Source organism: Ursus maritimus, unplaced genomic scaffold (assembly GCF_017311325.1).
Source record: "Ursus maritimus isolate PB19 unplaced genomic scaffold, ASM1731132v1 scaffold_13, whole genome shotgun sequence".
In the NCBI taxonomy this organism is placed as follows: domain Eukaryota; kingdom Metazoa; phylum Chordata; class Mammalia; order Carnivora; family Ursidae; genus Ursus; species Ursus maritimus.
The window spans coordinates 33,172,171-33,191,859 of record NW_024423675.1 but is presented as its reverse complement, the minus strand read 5'-3'; the positions used below and the strand labels follow the sequence as shown (position 1 = coordinate 33,191,859).

General features: G+C 39.3%; 1 protein-coding gene across 1 annotated transcript in view; it reads right to left on the bottom strand.

Moving 5' to 3' along the window:
• Window positions 1-19,689, bottom strand: part of NKAIN2 (sodium/potassium transporting ATPase interacting 2) — a 431,619-nt gene that overhangs the window by 18,397 nt on the left and 393,533 nt on the right. Inside the window, exon 3 of the mRNA XM_008691247.2 lies at window positions 8,679-8,739. Within this exon, the coding sequence (XP_008689469.2) occupies window positions 8,679-8,739 (61 nt within the window). The remainder of the gene's footprint in view (window positions 1-8,678; window positions 8,740-19,689) is intronic.

The following is a 19,689-nucleotide window of genomic DNA, read 5'->3' as shown; positions in this document are numbered from 1 at the left end:
TGCCTGTGGAGCCTTCCTGACCAACACGCCTCAGCTTTGGAGGGCTTTTAGCGCTCAGTGTCCTGTGCTAGCTCTTTGTCTTGTTCTTGTTTGTTCTTTTGAGATGGGACTATGGGATCTCAGGAACTTTATTTTGTGAGCGTGTATATCTACACTGTGGTGCTAAAAGCATGCTATTTTCCTGCCACTTAGCTGCTTTCTTTGTCATATCATTAGCAATGCGAGTCCAGAGAGGGGGTGAGAGTCCATTACAGGTGGACTGGGTACCGCAGAATTGGAGGACGAGGCAGAATCATCAAAATGGAAGGCTTTTCTTTTAATCATTTCTGTAAATGTCACCACTTCTCCTTCCGCTCATTCTCTGGCTTTCTTTTCCATTGAGGTTGATTAAAACAACCTGAAGAATATTGGATAACTTCAGTTCTCCCAGGCAGAAATATCTTCTGCATAAAATACTTCCTTTCTTACGCCCCAGGAAAAGGTCCTCCTTTGTGCTAGTCTGAATATTGTTACAATGTGTTTCTTTAGAAACAAGGTCCTGATTGTTCTGAACCAACAGAGGGTAGGGAATAAATCAATTTCCTTCCCGCGCATTTTTGACTTGGGGACATGAAATTCCTTAAAAGATGATCATAGTGTGTATGTGTGTGCACAAGGGAGTGTGGATGTGAGTGCATGTATGTATGTGTGTGGGCACAAGTGGAAAGCAGTGTGATATAATGGAGGAGTCATTGTGAGAAAAAGGGGAAAATAAGAAGTGACCCTTGAGGAATCAGACGCAACTTTCACCTGAACACCCAAAGTTAAAAATAAAGCTTATATATTTTACCTTCAGTGACCACAAGAGGGAGGAATTTAACAGGAGGCTGAAAAAAAGAGACCAGTACTAGCGAATGGGGAAGACAATGTAATGTAAAAACTGGATTTCACTGTTAGGAAATGCTGTTGCCTCTGATAGAAACTTGCGTGTGATCGGCAGGAGGCATATGTATATGTCGGCATTTGTTTCAGGTGTTGATCATTTATTCAGTCTTTCATTTTTACATATGGCAGCATGTCTCCATCCCACTCTTTCCTGTCATTTGCTTAGAAAATGATGAAAGTGCTTTATTATGATTGATTATTCATTTACTTAGACTGGGATCTAAGGCGATGTCACATTTCCTTAGCAGTTTCCAGACAGTCCAAGTGTTTGTGGAGAGCTGATTGATTGATTCATTTATTTCCCAGATCTTATTGAGTCCTGCTCCGGGTTGGAGATGTGTTCGATGCTGAGGATACAGCAGCGGTCAAGACAGGTGTGGTCCCCGAGGGGCATTGGCTAATATTCTTCTATCCTGAGGGAGTCAATTCGTGCTGTATTGGTGTCAGAAGGTCACTGAGCTTATTCTGACCACGAATAAGCTCAGTGACCTTGGGCAAGTCATTTAATCTTTATGGGTCGACAAAATTAAGGTGTTGAAATAGAGTGGTAGACAGTAGTTTTCCATCATTTAAAAACCTGCAGTATTCTTAGTCCGAAAGAAATCTTAAGCATAAGATCGTAAAAGTTGTAAAATTAAATAAAAGCAGAGCTCCTGTGTTTTCGGAGGGTGAGGGAGGAGCAAGGTGACTCCTTTTACCCTGGCCTCACTATGATTCCGAACAGCATAGCTGGAGATTAGTAGCATTCGAAATCTGGGGCTCCAGGCTTTCATCATATATGATTCTGTACAGAAATGGGGAAAGAAATGTCAAGTTTGGGTTTTATGGGAGGCTAGCAGATGCGGACAAGATTATTTCACTCAGTCGCCTTGAAAATTAACAAAACAAATGATATGAAGAGATGATAAAATAGTACCGTACTAACAATATATCATTCTCATGTGATTGCTTGAGTGTGATACTCCAAAGGTGAAAGAGACACAACATTCTCTTAACTCTGTCAATCTGATATCCAAGAACTTGGCACCTTTTTTGAACTGCTAATTGCCTACCCCTTAGGTTAAGTTTGAAGAGTGATTTATAAATAACAAGAAAGAAAGCTTAGATTACCAAATAGAATGTATAGTATGACGCTAACAACCAGATACAAAGAATGATAGATGGATAGATAGATAGATAGATAGATAGATAGATAGATAGTTAATAGGGAGGGAGGTAGAGAGAGAGTAAGGAAGGGAGGAAGGAAGGAAGGAAGGAAGGGAAGAAGGAAGGAAGGGAGATTAGGAGCCATATAATACACTGAAATGTTAATGGAGAAACAGAATTTAGAATTGTGGAGTCATTCTAATTTTCTTTTTGTGTTGTTTGTGTTTTCTATACGTTCTGCAGTAAACTTATATTTCTTTATAAACAGGGAGAAACATATTTTTTAAAGGGGTAGTATTCCTCCCTGCTGCCACTTCTACCTCCCCCAAAAGTGGGAGTGCGTGTGATTGTGTTCAAAGAATTGCCTTCAAACTCAATGATCCTGACAAACTGGAAAAATGATCAAAACATACAGAAAGGAGTTCAATACACAGAAGTGTAGGCCAGCAGCCTTTAGAAGAAAAATCAAACAAAAATAACAGAAAATTATTAGCCTCAGAGAAGTGAATAATTTCCTGTGGTTTGCTTTTCAAATGAACGTTTCTATAAATCGATTGTGACTTTTATCCCAAGGCCACTTGAATTTAGAGAATTCCGGACAGGTTTTTATGCATGTCCGCTTGGTTGGTGGGTTGTGCTTGGGTGTATCTACAAGTTTAAACACCTAGAATTCATTTTTCAATATTTTTTTCAAAATAGGTCCCTTTAGGATATTATTTTCTTAATGACATTCTGTATCTTTCCAGGGGTGATTTGAATATTTAATAACCCTTGCAAGCATACGACTCTCTTTTAAAAAAGACAGTGATTACTTAAGAGAAATGGATCTGTTTTCTAGAGGACGGATGTTTAGTTTTAGTTTAACTATTAAATAAAAGGTTTATAAGGAAACATAATACAAATTGAGAAATCCTAGGATTTTTTTTTTTTTTCTGTTCTGGATTGGTGCTATTTTCCATGGCTGCATGTTTTCTTTCAATTGTCACATCTCACAGTGTGAACGAGGCCGAGAGAGAAGTTTTTCATTCTATCCCTGTAAGTGGACACCCAACTGTGGAGCAGGAGAGCTAGGGATTGAGTGAGAGAGGAGCTACATATATCATAAAAGGCACTCCAGGCCAAGAATCCCGGAACATTTCATTTCTTTCACAGAATATTGTAAAAGAGAACACGTAGGGGAGAATAGAAAGGACGGGAGGTCATCAGGAAAACGCAGCGTGGTTGGCAACAGATGATACGGGAAGAGCCTTGCCACAAAGACACACAGCAGGGTCGCCCGCTCTCCTGGAGACGGTCTTTCCTCCTAAGAAATATCGCTGCCTTTTCATGAACAAATATATAAAAGTACGTGGCAACGGTTGCCTCACTCGAATAGGGTTCAAGTGTCAAGGCACACCCTCTGGAGCAGGCTCCCAGGTTTTTTCTGGTGAGGAGCTACTCATCTGAGGGCAGATCACCCCACGCCAAGGCAGCGGGTGCTGACCGGGAACTCCTTAGAGAGCACGGAGCCGGGGAGATGGGAACTAGCACAGCCTGGAGCTCTTACCCACACGCGCCTGGTGGGCCAGGAGCCACTGCTGGTTCCAATCTGTGTCGCACAGGGACGGTCAAACGTCCGGGAGCCCCATGATGTGAGTATGTGAGTGTGTGTGTGTGTGTGTGTGTGTGTGTGTGTGTGTGTGTGTTGATATGGAATGGTCAGAACTGAAACCCGCCCCCCCCCATTTATATGTTAAAGGCCTAATTGGGGGTTAGGTCATAAGGCTGGGGCCCTAATCCAATAGGACTGGGGTCCTTATAAGGAGAGGAAAAGACTGGGCGCCTAGGTGGCTCAGTCAGTTAAATGTTAGCCTTCAGCTCATCATGATCCCAGGGTCCATTGAGTCCCAAGTGGGGCTCCCTGCTCCGTGGGGAGTCTTCTTCTCCCTCTGCCCCCCGCCCCCTGCTCGTGCTCGCTCTCTCAAATAAATAAAAATCTTAAAAAAAAAAAAAAAAGAGAATTAGAAGAGGACGAGACTCCAGGGGCCTGCCCACACAGAGAAGGTCCAGTGAGGACAGAGTGAGAAGCCACTGCCTGCAAGCCAGCACAGAGGCTTCCGATGAAACCAAAGCTGCCAATAATTTGATCTTGGACTTCTAGCCTCGAGGACTGTGAGAAAATAAATTTCTGTCGTTTAAGGCACTCAGTCTGTGGGATTTTGTTATTGCAGCCCTAGGCGACTACTACGCGGGGCAGCAGTGGCCCGTCTTCCTGCGGCCGGGAAGCCGCTCTGCTCCCGGGGCTGCTATCTCTCGGAAGGCCCAGCAGATGGCAGTGGCGTGCTGCGAGCGTGCCCTGGCCGGCCTGTCGGGCTGTGCTTCTGGCTTCCAGAACTGAAGAGTCAGACGCAAACTTCAAGGTCCAGGCTCTTTGATTGGAACCCCCCCCCCCAACAAAACAAAACAAAAAAACCCTTTGTATGAAAGCATATCTATCTATCTTCTCTATTTATCTGTGTATCTATTTCTCTCTCATCTCTCTACCTATCTATCGAGCTGGGCTTCGCAAAAGTAAATGAGATACTGTTTAAAAGGAGAAATAAGGAAAAAAAAATTCTCAGGCATTTGGTGTGCCTACAGTCTAACTCTCTCTAGTTCGCTGATGACTGACGGCTATTTCGCGGGGTGAAGTGGGTGAGTTTGCTCCTGGAGCCTGAACCGTTCCCGTAGTTTCCCTGGAGGCTTCTGCCTCCGAAGCCTCCCGGCTACACCAGCTGTAAGGGCTGCACTATCAAAATGGAGCGCAGAGCTGGGCCGCTTCAGACTGACGTCAACATACCTTAATTTCCAGTTTCCAAAACTGGGCCCTTATCCCTCTCTCTCTCCTGCCCGTTTTCAGCATAGTGACAGACCTAAAACTGCCCTCTGTTCCTCACGAGGCTCTGAGGAATGCAAACTTATCTAACTTGGCAAGCAGGTGGCTAGCACGGCCGGCCTCCTGCCGGTCTTCTGCTCTCTGAATGCTTCGTTGCAGATCGATAGGATAGCAGGTAAGAGCAGACAATCCTGAGCCCCCTTTCCTGTTTACACATACAATGAACTTCTCCCGTACTTCAGGCCTTACTTTCTGAGAGCTTTTTTTTTTTTTTTTTTTTTTTGCCAAGCCAGAATGCTTTTAAGGGATCAAAATAATTTTCTCTAGAATATGATTACCAAAAATCAGACAGAAATTTCCAACCTTTTTACTCTTGAGGATTTAGGCAGTGTCTGCAGGTGAGCAGACAGACAAATGATGGAGACAATAACACAAGAGAAATATCAATCCAAAGCATTGTGTTCAACAAATATTCACAATTTAATCCTGTGTTTAAATGACCATAGTAAATGAACCTAACTAGACAGAGAACTAGCCCAAATGAGCATCTCCTCCAGGCTGGTTAGGAGTTCCTCGAATGTCTAAGGTAAGTATCAGTCTATTTGGTTCACAAACAAACAAGTAGTTCATCTGAACCACTGAGCAAAAAGACTAAAATGAGAAAACTTGTTTATGAGGAGTCGACTTGGGATCCGTATTCATAAAGGCAGATAAGGGGTCATGGTCAAAATACACATAAAGATATTAGCACCATTTTCTGGAGTTTTTTTGAAAACAGTTTATTAGATGCTTGAAAGAAAAACCTGACTTTCCAAAAGATATTTGTGATTTCATATCCCCTTGGATTTACATGGCTTTGGCTAAAACTTGACAGAGGTTGCAATTCTCTACGCTGAGTTCCTCAGCATTCCAATTCTCTGGAATATTAAGATTTCTTATGAAAAAGGGTTTTGTGTTCAAATGTTTGGGATATTCACTTTTAATTTCTGTAACTTAATGCTTTAACATCTACAGAATGACCACTGGTTATTCCCAAGTCAACCCTGGCTCCCTTAAAACATCTGGAGAATTTAGGTACCCCCAGACCATCTCCTCTAATAGTCACAGTGAACATGGGCTCAAACTTAGCTAGCCAGTCCTAAAACGTTTACACTGCCTTGCCCATTCCTTTCTGAGGAAACTGCAGTAAAGGTGCTTGGCCAACAGTTCTGCTCTCTCTCTCTGTCTCATGACCCTTCCCAGCGGCCTTGTATGGGTGCTGTGTTCTCCCTGGGAAACTGTGAGCATAATAAAACTGTAGAAATCTTTCTAGTTTCTCCCTGTGATTTGCGTCTGGCTTCACCCAAGTAGTATGGTTAAAACAAAATTGTAGATGAGGAAAAATCAGCCATACTTTACCACAAAAGCCTCAGAGTTGTTAATATGTAAACGTGCATTCTAAATTTTCAGTGTCACACTTTCTTAGCTTTGGAATCTTTCCGAGCGGTATATCTTACGGAACTAGCATTTCTGGGGTCCCCTTTGGGAGGCACTCTTCTGGAGAGATACTGATTATCTGTCCAGGAGATTTGGTGTGTCAGTATTTTCTGAAGATAAAAATGCACTGACATCATAGTGAAATGAAACCAAACATTATAGTTGAAGGAAAGCTCAATTGCCATATGAAATTTGGGCTTGCCCTTCACCAAGGATTTGGCACAAAGACACAAAATGATAATATTTGAATTCACATAGGTTGTAGAGTCCATATATTTTAAAATCCATACATTTGTACCCTTCCTAATCTTTGAATAAGGCTTTTGTGCATAAGACAAGCGCTTGTGAGATATCTTCTCAAGTGCATTCATTAGGCACCTCAATCTCCACCTGTCTAAATAGAACCTATTGTCACATCCCCATTCTACTTCCCTCAAATGACATTTCCATTTAGCCATTCACTTGTACCAGAAACCCAGGAAGCTGTCGGTCCTTCTTTTACACAGAACCCATCCATCACCCAGGAATCACGTCCTGTTAGCGTGTTTCTTACCAGATGCAGCCTCTCCATTTCTAATACAGAGATGTCCAGACCCTCATCATCTTGTATCTCAGTCATTTTCATGATGTCCTAACTAGTCTCTCTTTCCCTCATCTTGCCCCCAACAAGTCTTTCCTTCATACTGATACCAATGGGATTTTCTAAAGCATGTTTCTGATTATGTTATTCTTTTTTCATAAGCTACCTGCCAATCGATTTGCTGTTACGCTATATACAAAATAAAGTCCAAACTCCTTACTCTGTCATGACCATTTGTCTACTGACTCATTCATGCTCTCTTTTGCAATCTTCTCTGGAAATACAGGTACAATTCAGTCATATTAGGCTGGCGGCTCTGCCCCCACATGGCAGGCTGTGAGATGCCGTGGTGCTTTTTCATCTTTTGCCTCAGATCACCTTATTCACATCAGCTACCCAACAATATCTATCCATCTTTCAAGATCATGCTCAAGAGTGTCTTTCTCTATGAAACCATTCCTGGTCCCTTTCCCATCTCCCCACAATATACACTCTGCAGATTTTTATTATACTTACGTGTTCACATGTTTGTTTTTCCCTACTAGCTGGTAAATTCCTAGAGGTAAAAGCTTGTGTGTTATGAACCTTAAAATCTCCAAAGCCTGACATAACACTTGATATACTGAGGAGTATTACACAAATGATGTTTTTAGTGAAAGGACCATCATTTCTTTTAACACACAAAATAACTATGTACTGTATATTCCTGATTTTACATTACGTATTACTGTGATCGAAAAAGTGCCTCCTCTAAATTGATCACCTGGTACTACTCCCACCTTTCTAGTATGACTGGAAAGTGAAGAAGAAACACATATTTCTCTTTGGAATTTTTCCTTTACAGAGCAGTGGATCTCATCTTTTGTCTTGAAATCCCAATCATTATGAATATTTTTGGAAACCAGAAAAAAAAGAAAAAAGATCTCCAACTCTGATTTTTTTCTTCCAAGTAAATATAGCTACCTAGGCAAGTATCCATGGTAGTACCATGAGCATAGAAGTATTCTTCCAGTCCTCCTATTTCAGATCCTTAGGGGGTAGGAACGAGTGACACCTTCCATCTGCCATGTTTAGAAGAGTGAAACACAATGGAGCCACTTAGGGCTTGGAAGAGGGTACCGACATCTAAATTCTGGATCAACCAATAGGCCTCAAGGCTGAGACTCTGACAGAGAGTGATAACTATTTGCATCAAATTATAGGAACAAAAAGGAAATATGAGTATTTGGTTTCCTGAAAACACATTTCTTGAATTAATCTGAAGTCATTTCTTGAAAATTTTAAGAACCATTCCAAGTTGTTGATTGTTGGGAATTTTAGTCCTGGGTGAAACTGATTAGGTATCAATCCTTAATAAGGGTTTATAAAAAGAAAGCAAATTAACCACACTTAAAAATCATTTCTGTCTTTAATTCCCCCTCTTTATTCTCTACTAGAATTGTTATAAGAGAAACACATCTTTAAAAAAATACCTTCAATGAAATGAAAGAAAAATGTTTTCAAAATGGGTAATTCTCCATTTTCTCAATATGCTGGATACTTTTATGAAAACACTTTAGTCCGATAGATACAAAAGGCTTATCCTCTGTTCCAATGATGTGTTGGAGGATATTGTCTGAGAAGTGGCAAGGCTAGGTAGGAGGCAGTAAAGGAGATGCTTTGAACTTGAAAGAAACAGAATAGAGCTTTAATACTTACAGCTGTCCTCTTCTTCAGTTATACATTTCACAACATAACAGGCGTAGATGAACCCTGCCAGCTGAAACAAAACAGAGATGCTTTAGACAGGAGGCAAAGGCAACGGGACTGGATCTCACTGGGGGAGTGGCTTTTCAAAGGCAGGCAGTTTATGACTCGCCAGAGTCAGTGTTCCAAAATGGTGGTTCTTCACACTGAATCTAGACTTCATTGTGGATTCTTGATTCAAGCGATGCTTATCTTCCTTATAAATCAATACATTGTTCCTTTTTCTCTGAACTGTGTTTATGTGTAAGATTTGTTCATTGCCAGACAATCTAAAACAAATTATTTTAGGTGCGGGAAAAAAATTATGGTCATTTGTTAATGGAATAACATTTGCTCTTGTGCCAATCAACTTCTAATTTACTTTCATTAGCCAAGAGCCTTAGATTCTAAAATTAGACTCTCATCATCTATTAGAAACATGCTTTGAGAGAAAAATATTGAGATTTTGTGGTATGCTGCATTGACAATGTGTAAGTAAGAAAAACGTTGATTTAGACCCGTAACAGGAACCCGAGCATGCTAAGCACAATTAGGATGACATGTTACAGAGAAGCGATGGGTGGATACCTGTAGGTAAGACATATCACAATGCATTGAATTTGGGATTGTACTCATCACATCATCCTTTCTGAAACATACTGCAAAAAGGTCCCTATGGTCAGAGAAGTCTTTGCTCCCTGAAATTATTAAGGAACACAGCAAAGTTCTTTGATATCTAGTCCCTCAGATGGAGTGGTTTTGTATTTCTTTGTATCAGTAAAATATTTATTTAGTGAAATTATGAGTGCTGGTGAAAGTATGGAAAACTCATATAATTTCCTGATAGTGGCATTCCCCCCCCCCAAATATTCTTGTTTGGGGGAACCCTTAAAGGATGGAACAGTGATGAAGATTATTCTCAATGACATTTCAGAAAGGCATTGATCTGGTTGAGAACTGACTGCAGACGACAATATTTGGGACACTATTTGGCATGGGGAAGGGAACATCAGGAAATCCTGCAGTCTTCCAGCAGGAAGCCAAGGCACAGGGCAAGAAGGAGCTGCTGTGAGAAGCCTAATGAAGTTGTTTGTCATTAGTTGACAGTGATCTTTCTGGAAGATGTGAGTGGAACACTTTAAGTCAGAGGATACACTGATAGGTATTTAATGAGCATAGTATTATCTGGAGAAAAAGAGGGGTCCAGTTAAAAGAGAAACTAGAAAATCCCTAATTTGGATTTGAGGGAGAAAAGAATATCCTGGCGGATTCTAGATGTCTCCAAAGAGAACTGGCATGAGATAAAACAGCGGTGACCCTGCTTGGGGGAGGAACGGATGAGGAAGAAGACCCCCGAAACACATTTTTCAAGGGCTTTTGTTTTCACATCCTGGACGAGAGGGAATGTGTACCCTTCCACTCCTGAATGTAGTTTTTAAACCAGTACACATAATGGAGAGCTACGTAAGATTACCACTAATATATTAAGTTAGTTTTCTTAAAAAAAAAAAAGGATATCGTAGAAAAATCATCAAATTAACATTTTTCTCTTTAAATTATATGTTGCTATGGGCAATAAAATAGTGGTAGCAAGAACTCTTTCCTTATAGGATAGAATCATCAGGCTGTTTTTACAGGCTTATTTTTAAAGGACAGGGTGGTTTTAGAAACTTGGCTTTAGCTAAGATTTTGATTTGACCAAACAAATTACATAGTAATTTGAACATTTTCATAGGTACTGAAAAAATAGACAATACTAACACTTCTTAGTCTTTTATCCACCAGGATCCATGAAAATGCTCTAATTGAGTGAGTCAATCCCATGGGTACTCTGTCACTACTTAGTACTTGGATCTGACTGTGGCTAGTTAAAGAGGCTGTGGTTTTGGTTAAGTCCCCTGGGTACTGCCTATATAGCTCCTTTCCTTCCTCCACAGGAAGTCCTTACCATCCTTGGCTAAATGCTCTCCATTTATCAATAATTTATGTCTTCTTTTCAGTTTTAAATACTGACTACTTGAATTATCTATGAAGCAACCTTTTCCTAGTCACAAACTTTTCTTTTGATTTTCACTCATCACTTCATTACTTCTAAATGAAAATCTAGGTAGAGAGCATTGATAAATTCTGAGACTCAGGGCCAATAAATTTAAACTTCTCATTAAAGTGTCACTAGATTCTGGATTATTAAGTGTACTGCTCTCCCAGAATGCAGCCAGGCACTGTATTCTGCTTACCAGTGATCTTTTAATTGTATTCGGTTGCATTCTTTAACTATCAGGGGAACTCCTTTGATATAAAAGTAAATCCTGCTGCATTTCATTACAAAAACTTGCTAATTAAGAGAACTTTAGCTTTTAAATTGGTCACCTCTAAGTACAAATGGAAATTAGTTTCCCCCAAATTAATCAAGATTCATAAGCCTCTGTTATCTTACAATTTTCCTATACCATATAAATTTATAATTTAATTTTTACTCCATACTAATTTATAAAATTTACTTACAGACAGGGGCTTCAAATCATTTGTAACAACTCTGAATGCTTCTTTTAATGTGCAACTCCTATAATTGTATGTGGGCTACAAAGACAAACTTAAGCCAGGGTTTCTCAACCTTGGCAACATTGACATTTGCGTTGGGTAATACTTTTTTGTAGGGTTTGTTGTGAATTATAGGATGCTTAAGCAGTAACAGCCTACAATCAATCCAGTTGACAACTGAGACAATTACAAATGTCTGTAGACATTGCCACGTGCCCCTTAAAGGATGAAATTGCCCCAAGTTAGAGTCACTGTTTTAGATGTAGTCCTATCTTCAAGGAATTTGCAATCTTGTAGCTGGGATGCACATATAATTATAACGTGAGGTAGATTAAGATGAGTGTCACGAGGAAGGAAGAAAATTGAATGCGTACGATGTGACAAACAGTAAACTGCATCTTTTCACGCATTAGCTCATTAATTCCCACCACCGCCCTTGGAAGAATGTCATATGTATTTCTGTAGAGGAGAGGTAATGGATCTTGCTTTTCTGGAGTAGGTACATCGAGTGGGAGAGGTGTGGGTTGTGTTCGGAGAAGAGTCTGTTCCACCTGAGTCTAGTTCCACCTGAGACTTTGGGGATCCCATACCAAAGCAGTGGAAATAGAAGCTGTGAAGGCAGATTAGGGCTATGACTGGAGGGTCTTGGGGGTGTGTCAATTGCAAATCTAACTATGTCATTTTCTACACAATACACTTTAGAATCACCTCATCTTCATGGATGAAGAAGATGTGATACACACACAGACACACAGACACACACACACACACACTGGAATATTACTCAGCCATCAAAAAGAATGAAATCTTGCCATTTGCAACAACGTTGATGGAACCAGAGGCTATTATGCTAAGCGAAATAAGTCAATCAGAGAAAGACAAACAACATATGATTTCACTCGTATGTGGAGTTTAAAAAACAAAACAGATGAACATAGGTGAAGGGAAGGAAAAATAAGATGAAAACAGAGAGGGAGGCAAATCATAAGAGACTTTTAACTCTAGGAAGCAAACTGAAGGTTGCTTGAGGGGAGGTGGGTGGGGGGATAGGGTAACAGGGTGATGGGCATTAAGAAGGGCTCTTGATGGAATGAGCACTGGGTGTGATATGCAACTGATGAATCACTAAGTTCTACCCCTGAAACTAATAATACAGTATATGTAAACCAAAATTGAATTTAAATAAAAAAAATTAAAAACCCATGCACTTCCAAAAGATTAAAGTTGCATGCTTAACTTCAAAAAAAAAAAAAAAAAAAAAGGAACACCTCATCTACTGATAAGGTAGAAAAATTTTCATGGAATACAAATCCTTTCTAATGTGATCCTTAGCTTCCTTTCTAGCCTCATTTCCCACTACTCCTAGTCTTGAAATTGATGCCAATAGTAAGCTGTTGGTAGCCTGCCAACCTATATAAGATGGTTTCATTCTGTTAACTCATTAACCCATTCTGCCAACAAAGCATGTGCATGCCCTATACCTCCCTGCCATCTCCACTCACCCTTGCACCTCTGAGTAACTCTAACTCATCCTTTAAGACTGAATTAAAGTACAGTGTCCCCCAAGAACTGGCAATCCATTGATTGGATAGGTTGCAGGGTTGGTACTTTGGAAATAGAACTTGAGAGATGGGAGGGCTTTCAGAGGGAATAATGAAGGGAAAGGCGAGGGTGTCTTCCAAGCAGAATTCAGGAAAACTCTGGGAAGCTGTGGATTATGCTCAGGGAGGAGCAAGCAGCCTGGTTTAGAGGAGTTTGGGCAATGGGAAAGGAGTAATGGTGCAAAAATTAGAGAACAGTGACCCATGTTGTCAAAGTAGATCCAAGTACATGGAGTTAAGATAAAATTATTTTACTTTGTTCTTTATTTAAAGATAACTAGAATAATAATGAAAGATACCAGTGGTATTGTATTAGGCAAACATACAGTCATTCATATATATATATATATATATATATATATATATATATATATATATATAAACAACAATAAGATATTCCAGTTATTTTAGTTTTGGCATTCAAAGCAGAGCTAAGGCTAAATTTTTTTTTTTATTCATCGTTTCACCTTGATACATCTAATATGATTTGTTCATCTCTAATTCACCTGATAGGGAATTCATATCTCTTGATATCATTACTGGCTGAAAGGAAATGATATTTTCTCTCTATAACTAATCAGATTAAAATTCTTTTTTGTATCTACAAACCAAATTATGATTGCATGTCCCAGAAACTCACTTAGAAACTAATAGATAAGAGGAAACCAAAGCCTTTTGGTAAGTATTTAAAAAGATTTAATTGTAGTAATTGAAAATGTAACAACCTTAGTGTTTAAAAATACTATCTTCTGGATTTCTCTTTCCAGGAACTTGGAGTACGCATAGCTGTCCCTAACCCTTCCACTAAGTACAACTGAAAAAAACAGGACATTTTATATATAACAAACATAGGAAGATTCTGAAAAGTAGAAAGAATGTAGACTGGCTAGGAATCTTAAGAGCCAAGGAAAATGGGAACGAGTTCCCTATTTTTCTTTCATTTTCTATATACTAGACCTGGAGCTGAAAAAGCTCACAACTTAAAAATGCCAACACGCACATATCCAAAAACCCTAATAAAAGCCAAAGGACCAGGAAAGGGACAGCCTAGTAAGACAAAATTTTAAGACAATAATAGCTCTTCTTTCGTCAACACCACAGGAAAATCCATAGTCCCTTTCCTCACCCACAGCAGCAAAGAGTGGAGGGCCAAGACTCCTCCCATCACCATGCTGGAGGGTCTGAGATGTGAGGCAGAAAGCTGGACTTGCATTCCTGTCAGGAAGGAGGAAGACCCTCTCCCTAGTGTCGGATAGAGACCACATGGGGAATCTAGACTTCTAGCCTCACTCTGTAGTAAGGAGGTATACTTCCTCCAAAGAAAAACTCAGGTGGTATTGGGGACATCTAGTGGAGAATCAGGATTTTCACCCATGCCCAGCAGTAATGAAGGCATTCCTCTGCCTCCATGGTGTCAGACAAATCAACTGGGAACAGTAACAAGGTGCTGGTACCCCGTCACCCCCCCCCCAGCCATAGAGATAACAGTGACAACCGCATGGGGAGCAGGAGCTTCCCCTGTCTCCCAGCCTTAATGAGAAGCCCTTCCCTACTTCAGTTTCAAAGAAGGATAAGTGGAGAACCTGGACTTCTAGCCCACTTGGCAGTAATGAGTGTGCATCCCCCCTTCCCCTGCCAAAGCAGAGTATCAGAAGAAGCCAGCTAAAAGAAGGTTTAAGAAAGATCTAGAATCTTAAAGCATAATATCCCTAATGTCCATGTTTTAATTTAAAGTACTCAACATGCTAATAAGGAGGATCTCAAACTGAATGAAAAAAGACAATCAGTGGAAGATAACACAGAGCTGAATGACAGAGATGTTAGAACCACCTGTCTGACAAATATTTTAAAGTAGTTATCATAAAAATGCTTTGACAAGCGATTATGAACACATCTGAAATAAATTTAAATAATAGTCTCTGCAAGGAAACAGAAGACCTAAAGAAGAACCGAATTGAAAATTTGGAGCTGAAAAATATGCAATAACCAAAATAATAATAATAAAACAACTCAACTCCAGAATGGAAAAGAATCCATGAACTTGAAGATAGATCTGATATGGACAAGAGAGAAAAAAGTAGATTGAGAAAAATGAACAGAGCCTCAGGGACCTTTGAGACCATAATAAAAGAGTTCACATTTGTATCATTGGAGTCCTGAAATAAAAGCAAAAGAGAGCAGTACTGAAAAAGAATAGTGGGCAAAAACTTCCTAAATTTGACAAAAGATGTGAAGTTACATGTTCAAGAAACTGAGTGAAGCCCAAACAGGATAGGCCCCAAAAGATTCATACCAAGCAAGACATATGACAGTCAAAATGTGAAAAATCAGAGACAAAACTCTTGAAAGCAGAAAAAGGGAAGTACTTATGTACACCGTTCTGAAAAAATGGTTTGTGGGTTTCTTTAAAAACTAAACATACAACTACAATACAACCCAGCAATTGCACTCCTGGCCATTTACCCCAAAGGAATGAAGACGTGTTCACACAAACAACTATACACTAATGTTTATAACAGCTTTATCCACAACAGGCGAGAACTGGACACAACCCAGATGTTCTTCAGTGGGTGAATACTTAAACAGTGGTGTGTCCACATCATGGAATACTCCTCAGCAATAAAAGGAAGGTACTATTGATATATACAGCGACCTGTATGAATTTCTATAGAATTATGCTGGGTGAAAAAAAAAATCCCAAAAGGTTATATACTGTATAATTCCACTTACATAACATTCTTGACATGACAAAATTAAAGAAACAGAGAACAGGTTAGTGGTTGCCAGGGCTAAGTTAGGTGGGAGTCACGGAGAAGTGGGACGTGGTCATAAAGAGGCAACTGGAGGGATCCTTTTGGTCATAGAAGTTCAGCACCCCGACTGTGTCAATCCCCATAGTGATACCGTGCTATAGTTTTGCAAGATGGTACCACCGGGGAAACTGGGTAAAGGGTAGACAGTCTCTCTCTGCATTATGTCACACAATTGCATGTGATCTATAATGATCTCACGGCGAAAAGTTTAATTTAAAAATACCGTATTTTAGGCAACTATTATTTATGGTAAAAAACATTTGTATTATAACTTCTAAATTTGCAAATATACGTAAACATGGTAGATATACTTGTTTTCTTAAGTACAGAGACACATTTTAATTCAGAGCCTTTAGACCAACAGAGAAGTCTACAAGAGTTTTTGAGGTTGATACTACATAGAATCACTGTTCAACACTCTTCTTTGGGGGGTGCCTGGGTGGCACAACGGTTAAGCGTCTGCCTTCAGCTCAGGGCGTGATCCCGGCGATCTGGGATCGAGCCCCACATCAGGCTCTTCCGCTATGAGCCTGCTTCTTCCTCTCCCACTCCCCCTGCTTGTGTTCCCTCTCTCGCTGGCTGTCTCTATCTCTGTCGAATAAATAAATAAAATCTTTAAAAACAAAAAAACAAAAAAACAAAAAAAAAAAACCACTCTTCTTTGCCTGGGGTTAGAGATGGGGGTAGCAAACACTATTTTTTATTTGCGATTATCTCTTTCTCAAATAAATTAGTTTTATGTTTCATTTATATCAAATCATCTATTTTTGATCTGAGTTCATAATTCAGATGCTATAAGCCCGTGCTTTTTGTAATATGAATTTGAACAGAAGGATATTATACCCTCACAAAATATACTTTAAAGTTGCAAATGATTTTACTTGCTCTTTTGTGTCTTACTCCATTTACATAATTCGAGATTGCTTCAGCAAAGGATTCTAATATGATTATATCAGTGTTATTAATGAAGGTCTTTTATATAACATATTTCTTACGTGGGCTGGTGTATCATCTATCTTGTCCACCAGACGATTCTTATCCCATACTATTCCACTGACTGGACTGTTAGAAAGCATGTTGCAAATTTTCTTTGCTACGGCTAATCCAGGTGCAGTTATCAACCTACCTACAATAACTCATGGAGGATTGCCTTTAGGGCTATTGTGAACGTTCACAGCCTACTGAGTCAGAAAAGCTTTTCAGAGGATCAGAAACATATCTTAATACCAGCCTTTAGGTATTGTGCCGCATCACCAAGCATGACTGTATTAAACACTTTTTAAAAGATTAAATAAGAGTAGACGCACATGCAAACTTGTACTATCTACTTAAGGCTGGGAAATGGACTGAACCAAATGCCAACGCTGGCTTAACCAATAATTCCCATTATAAACTGGCCTCTGGAGACTGGTAGATTTCTTCAGGCCAAACTTACCAAAAAGTTATCTGAGTTCAAGGGAGTTCAAATGGATTAGTAAATTTGGCAGAGCAAAAGATATTCAGGTGGGGTAAAAGGCAACTAATAAAATTCAAATGTCATGATGGTGAATACCTCTTTCAGAGTTTAAATATCAAATTAGTTTTAAAAACTGTATCGAGAGCAGTAGTTCAACTGTTCTCTACATATGCCAGTTGGGAGGTGATCAAAGAAATACTATGTAATGCAATACAGCTGTCACAAAATGCCTTCAGTTTTTGAGGTAGGAGCCATAAAAAAGTCCTTAACCAAAACTGTTCATTGAAAATAACTGGGTTATGTCGTACACCTAAAGCTAATACAATATCATATGTTAATTACATCTCAATTTAAAAAAAGCGATTAGGAAATGCAAAATGCAACCTATCAATAACACCCTACTATTTCAAAAGTAACTCTAAATTTAAGACTGTATAATATAATCAGGACCCTGATTAATTATAATGTAGCATTTGAGAAAGAAAATGCAGTTTAAAAATGTTCTGTAAAATATAAGCAATTAATATTGTCCCGCAAAAAAAAATCAAAGAAATTAAGTACATAATTCCTTTGTGAGAAAATGGTTCAAGTAAAATAATTTTTGCTCAGAGATAACAAGGAACTGAAAGCAAAATTAATGATACAAATAAGACATATGCAGAAATAAATTAGCCCAACTTAGTTATGTCAACATGGATAGACAAGGCTAACAATGTTCACTGTATTTCATTGGAGGAGCGAACTGTCCCAGTGATGAAGATGGGAATACAAGGCCGGATTCTTCTGAAGAGATTTTGCAATACTAGTTGCAAAAATAACCTCTTTTAAAAAGGTGCTAAAACTATGTTCACATTTTTTTTTCAGAGGGGTTACATTACAAGGAAAGGTAGAATATACAATGCCCCTGGTCCTGCGGCACGTATTACAACACTGTATTTCAAGAAATCATAAATGACATCATGACATGAATATATATATATGTATATATATATTCAGTATAGATATATATATTCATGATGTCATTTATGATGTGGAGACTAAATACTGAAATAATAAATGACATCATAAGAATATTTATATTATATAATATATATATGGAGACTATACACTGGCTCTGTGTCTGATTAGAGACCTAGACTCTGAAAAGAACAATGATAAAGAGATCAGTTCAAAATTGAGGGCCAGTTCCAATGGGCATGCTTTAGGCATCTCACCTTAAGTCCTATTCTGCAGGATATTTAAAAATTCTTTTTTTTTTTTTTTAATTTTATTTATTTGACACAGAGAGAGAGGGAGCACAAGCAGGGGGAGCGGCAGGCAGAGGGAGAAGGAGAAGCAGGCTCCCCTGCAGAGCAGGGAGCCCAATGTGGGGCTTGATCCCAGGATTGACCTGAGCCGAAGGCAGTTGCTTAACCAACTGAGGCACCCAGGCGCCCCTAAAAATTCTTGAGGAAGGACAACAATGATCTGATGATCAAAGTTTGTCATTAATGGAGGATGCCTATACAAGTAGTGTGGTCCTAGGTTATCTGAAGAAAATTACTTTTTCTAGAACTAGGGAGGCAAATAGCCTCACTTCCTTCTGGTCTTGTCCTCAAAATGCTGACAGTGTTCAATGATGGTACCATAAATAAGAGAGATACCCAAAGGAATTGTAACCACACTGTAATGGGAGACAGAGAAATGAGATAGGATGAGAAAACTTCCTGGATCATTGGAAGTTCTTAATAAACTTTGTGATGATGCTGATGACAACACAGAACTTCCCATGCAAGCTGATGGTTGACTGCTTCCTGGGAACATCAGTGAGGACCAGACGACCTCTGTGATCACTTCACCTCAGAGATTTTATAATGAAGTAATGCGTAAATTATCATTGTTTAGAAATGAAGATTTGAAGTGCATTCAGATGTCTCCTGTGCAAATAAGCTGTTAAACTAGCATTTGTCAAAGGGCAACATGAACACACCCACCCATGCTTGAGTAGTAAATATTCTGTATTTTTTCTTGTTAAAGTAACTCTGATGAAACACAGTGAGCCATCTAATGTTTTGGGAATGATGAATAAAAAAATTATTTTTGGTTTCTAAGATTCTGTCTCGTTCACATTTCTCAGGGACTCTGGGGTCATGTAGGATCCTTAGAATAATACAGCTACATGGGGGCACAAGGTTTCTGTCTGGATAGAAGGCATTCCTTCCAATTTCATCTGACGATACTAATTAGACGAGATCCCACTAGACACCTTTCTGGAATTGACCCAGTTGTCATCTTCCAGTTAGAAGGGACCTTCCATTTAGGTGTTTGTTTACATAAGGGGCTGAGTCAAGAAATATGCTAAGAATCATAAATCTCATTAGGCAAACTACAGATCTGACCTCAAGCTCTTTGCTGGCTCTATGCGTGTTTTGGCATGGCCAGCTGGGATAACCCCATGGCTTGGAAGCCAGTGCTATCCTCTTACAATATATAAGAAATCCTTGGCCTAGGCTGATTGGTTATGTGGTGGGAAGTAAGAAAGAGTTAATGTTACCTAACTTTGACGAATCTTCATAAGGCATTTTTTTTCTTTT